Here is a 5,277-nt window from a genome sequence, read left to right as displayed (position 1 = left end):
AATAAATGCTCTTCTTTTTAACTTTTTATTCATCAAAGAATCCTGAAAAAAGTATCGCAGTTTCCAAAAAAAATATTAAGCAGCAACAGTTTCCTAATAAAATCAATTAGAATGATTTCTGAAGATCATGTGACACTTTATACTGGAGTAATGATGCTGAAAATTCAGCTTTGCATCACAGAAATAAATTATATTTTAATGTATATTAAAATAGAAAAGTGTTATTTTACATCATAATAATATTTCACAATATTAAATGTTTTCCTGTATTTTTGATCAAATAAATGCAGCCTTGATGAGCAGAAGAGACTCCTTTAAAAACACTACAAGTCTTACTGATCCCACACTTTTGACCGGTAGTGTATATAAATATATTCACATTAAAAAAATATAAATAAAATAAATATAAATTAAATTATTTGTTTTCAGAGACAAATAAAGTTTTGATTTAGTATTTAAATTTGATTTAGTATTTGATTTTGAAACTAAATTCTTTAGAATAATGTGCACAATAAGATCAATGACATTTATTATGAAAGTAAATGGTGTCAATTATGATTTTTTTTGTTGATTTTGAATGTTGACTTTTTTAAAAAACAAGCAAAAAGAAAGTATATGGTGTTTGAAAGCTCTAAGTCATTGAGTTTGTTACCTTAGACAGAGCTGGTTTCTGATGAGCTAAAAGCTTGTACGTGTTCCAGTTGTTCTCAAAACTCCTGCAACGAAGTAACAATCAGTGAACCATCTCTCCGAGTCATTAACAGACGAACACACGAATGAACGAAACTCACTTTCCACGCAGCTGAATGGCTTCTTCAAACCTCTTCTCGTTCATGGCTTTCTGAACCTCTTTCGTCTACAAAAACAAAACAGAAGCACAGTTACATTCGGATTCTCTGTACCAGATGCTGTCCAGAGGTCAAAGGTCAGGGGTGTTTGGCGAGTGACTCACCATGTTCACGCACTCCATGAGCGGCAGACGCATGGCCTGATTCCCAGACAGACCGATCACACACGCAGACGTCTCCGGAGTCGCCTCCAGCAGAGCCACCACGGCCTCCACACCCATCTTACTGCTCTACACACACCAAAACATCAACACCATGAACCAATCTTTAATGTGACTCGGGGAGTGACATGTGCAACATCCTATAGGTTCTGTGCTAGACCTCCTCCCACCTACAATCCCTGCCGGTACGAGACTCGAACCCGCAACTTTTGGGTTATGAGACCAACTCTCTAACCATTAGGCCACGACTTCCCCCATAATATTGTGTAATATTTCACAATATTAAATGTTTTCCTGTATTTCTGATCAAATAAATGCAGCCTTGATGAGCAGAAGAGACTCCTGTAAAAAACATTAAAATCGTTCTGATCCCAAACTTTTGACCGGTAGTGTATTTGCTAAATGTGTATGTTCAGTATCATGTGCAGTGATGATCAAGCCTTCCATCAATTATTACTAGTGACCTGTTCTAATATGTAGAAAGGTTTGAGCGGTTTTTAAATGTCAGTGAAACCTCACTGAGATCTCTTAACTCAGCAGAAGAAGCTTTGACGGATTAAACTAGAGATGGTCAAACCGAGAGCTTCAGTACTCAGGAGTACCGTGGATTTCTTGCGCTGCTCGTGTCCGCAGATCAAGTTCTGTTTCCAGTGCAGATCTCGCAGCCGGTGCCTGACGTTCTCCACCAGCTCGTCCCGATGGAGCAGCTCGATCAGCTGGAACGCTCGCTTACAGCGGACGCTAATGATGACGGGGTTAGGAAGAGCGCTGGTGCTCTCCGCTTTCTCAATGGAGAGGATCTGCACACACATTAATAGGGGTTTTCATTAACACATCATCTCTGCTCACTGAAGAAATCCTGCGTGAGCTTAAAAACTGAGCCTGGTTTCCTGATGGAGTTTGGGTTCATTGCCACGGTCACCTTTGGCTTGATCAGTGGGGGCTTAAAATATAGTTAATATTCAGTCATATTATTGATTCGACTGCATTTGGACGGAGTTGATCTGAAGAATGACTCTATTGTCTTCTGTAGAGCTGCTTTACAAGTTTGTTTCATAACTGATGGACGTCTTAAAACATTAACACTGTTATTTTCCTGTTTATCACTGCGAAGCTGCTTTGAAATCATCTGTATTGTATAAAGTGCTGTAGAAATCAATGTGAACTGACTAGACTAAAACATTCTTAATGTTCCATAACAACTGTGTTATGAAAACTACCTTGTTACTATTTATGCTTAATATTACTCTTCTAAATTAGGAAATAGTGAATAAATCAATGAATTAGAAAGTGTTTAATTTTCTGAGATGAGCTAAATGTCCTCATTAAAAGATCAAAACGTCATTATTGATATATCATAATTTTGTGGTGCTTTTTACCCTTATTGATACATTTATTATTCTTTTAAGATGCTTTATGTCCTTATTGATAGATTTGTGATACTTTTATTGTGCTTTTTGTCCTTATTGATACTTTTATGATACTTTTTTCCTTATTGATACATTTTTGTCCTTATTGATACATTTATGATATTTTTTTCCCTTATTGATACATTTTTGTCCTTATTGATACATTTATGATACTTTTTGTCCTTATTGATACATTTATGATATTTTTTGTCCTTATTGATACATTTTTGTCCTTATTGATACATTTATGATATTTTTTTCCTTATTGATACATTTATGATATTTTTTTCCCTTATTGATACATTTTTGTCCTTATTGATACATTTATGATACTTTCATGATACTTTTTGTCCTTATTGATACATTTATTATATTTTTATTATACTTTTTTGTCCTTATTGATACATTTATGATATTTTTTTTCTTATTGATACATTTTTGTCCTTAATGATACTTTTATGATACTTTTTGTCCTTGGATACATTTATGATATTTTTTCCTTATTGAAACATTTTTCTCCTTATTGATACATTTATGATACTTTCATGATACTTTTTGTTCTTATTGATACATTTATGATACTTTATAATGCTTTTGTCCTTATTGACACATTTATAAAACTTTTATGGTGCTTTTTGTCCTTTTAGGAGCTTGAAAGTAGCTAAACGAAAAGAACCCAAAGCAGAAAGTTAATTTCTGTGTGAGCTCTTCCTATAGCAGCTGATGATCTCTGACTGCTGTGTGCTGGCGTCTGTACCTCTGTGAGGGGTATGATGAGAGTACAATGGCCCTCCTCACGGCTGCTGAAGCACAGATACCCATCTGTGGTGTAGACAGTGCCCGGCGTGTGGCAGCGGGCGTGAGGAGTCCAAACCGAGCATGACATCACTTCCTGCAGACGCTCGGCCCGCGGCAAGCCAAAGAGAGAGAGCACGTACTGCCTGAGAGCCTGTTCTTCCAACACCCTGTGAGACACAAACATACACAACCATGTTCATGTATAAGACTACAGGAAAATGCCAAAGACTTCAGAGGATCTGACCATTAAAGTCAATACAACTAGAGGCCGACCGATTGATCCATTTTGGCGATTAACCGGCACCGATAGTTGATTGCTGGAACTATCGGCAAAAATCCATGCTGATAGTTTCTCCGGGTTGCGTCCATTGCTGGAGCGGCTGAGAAGATCCGCAGTCATTATACAGTACGAGAGCGGCCTCTAGAGGCGAATCACGGACAGCACGTGCTGTTTGTTTTGACACGTGCTGGTTTAAAACGGACAACGAAAGGGTGTGTACACAGTATACTACAGTGCATGTTTTCATATCATTACTAAGTAATTAATTTGTTGACTAGATGCTGCATTAGTGGAGAAAGAACAGCAGTGTGTTTGCTCTCAAGGCTGAGAGGATGCGAACATTAGCAGCACCTCAAATGGTTAAAACAATGTGACCAAAACACACGCGAGTCTGACCCAAATGTTTAATGTCACGATTGTTACCATCTATTTGCATTAGTTTATATCCAGCTGGTCACTGTAATGCATTTGTTAACCGTATTTAAAGCTAGTGACGTGAGAAAGCAAATTGTACATAATGACTTCACCCTAGGCGGGTATTGTGCATTTTTAAGCTAAACATTTGTCTTTCTGTGAACTATGAACTAACTCTAATGATCAATATGTAATTAATATTTAATGTTAATATGTTTATTCATTTACAAAGTATGGTTCAGTACTTTTTGTTTTTTTAACTATCGATGGGTTCATTGGTATCGGCCAGTGTGGTCCAACCTAGCTATCGGTAAAATCTGCCAGTTGGCCTCTAAATACAACTGCTGTTTATTCGTAGATCTGAAATGGATGAAAGATTCTGATCAAAGCAGCATAGAACAAAACCACTGCTCTATAAATACACATGCAGCTACACATGCAAATGCAGTTTTCACACCCAACGCACGGCCCACAGCACCAGCACGGGTTTACATGCAGTCGCAAACCACACACTCATGACTTGTGCTTATTTCTCTTAACCATTCATCATCCATTAACAGCTCTGATGCAGCTGTCGGTCTGAATCTGTTGTAATTTGATTCACAACCATCATCATCTCTATATTCTGCAGACTGTTGTTCTCTGTTGTGCTTTACTTGTTTTCACTGTCTTTCTCGTACCAGAACTTCTCTTTTAGTGAAGGAAGTATATGAGAATCACATCCCTGCTGATGATTGGCTGGATAGAAAGTAAGTACTATTCAATGAGGCCCATAAAACAGATTCACAACAGGTTCACTGATGTCTTACTTTATCACAACTGATGTGATAATAGATGTGGTGCAGATGGGAAGCAGTTTTAGATGCGATTACAGATGTAGATGTGATTGCACATGTGATTGCAGATATAGGTGTGATTGCATGTGTAATTGCACGTGTGATTGCAGATGTAGATGTGATGTAGATGTGATTGTAGATGTGATTGCAGATGTAGATGTGATTGCACGTGTGATTGCAGATGTAGATGTGATTGCACGTGTGATTGCAGATGTAGATGTGATTGCACGTGTGATTGCAGATGTAGATGTGATTGCACGTGTGATTGCAGATGTAGATGTGATTGCACGTGTGATTGCAGATGTAGATGTGATTGCACGTGTGATTGCAGATGTAGATGTGATTGCACGTGTGATTGCAGATGTAGATGTGATTGCACGTGTGATTGCAGATGTAGATGTGATTGCACGTGTGATTGCAGATGTAGATGTGATTGCACATGTGATTGCAGATGTAGATGTGATTGCACATGTGATTGCAGATATAGGTGTGATTGCACATGTGATTGCAGATGCGATTGCAGGTGTAGAT

At 37.7% G+C, this 5,277-nt stretch overlaps 1 protein-coding gene across 1 annotated transcript in view; it reads right to left on the bottom strand.

The window, feature by feature from the left end:
• Nucleotides 1-5,277, bottom strand: part of tbc1d8 (TBC1 domain family member 8) — a 36,887-nt gene that overhangs the window by 19,001 nt on the left and 12,609 nt on the right. The window contains exon 7 of the mRNA XM_016553224.1: nt 1,612-1,809. Within this exon, the coding sequence (XP_016408710.1) occupies nt 1,612-1,809 (198 nt within the window). The remainder of the gene's footprint in view (nt 1-1,611; nt 1,810-5,277) is intronic.

This window comes from Sinocyclocheilus rhinocerous, unplaced genomic scaffold, assembly GCF_001515625.1.
Source record: "Sinocyclocheilus rhinocerous isolate Xijiao unplaced genomic scaffold, SAMN03320098_v1.1 scaffold3693, whole genome shotgun sequence".
NCBI lineage: Eukaryota > Metazoa > Chordata > Actinopteri > Cypriniformes > Cyprinidae > Sinocyclocheilus > Sinocyclocheilus rhinocerous.
This window is presented reverse-complemented; position numbering and strand designations above follow the sequence as displayed.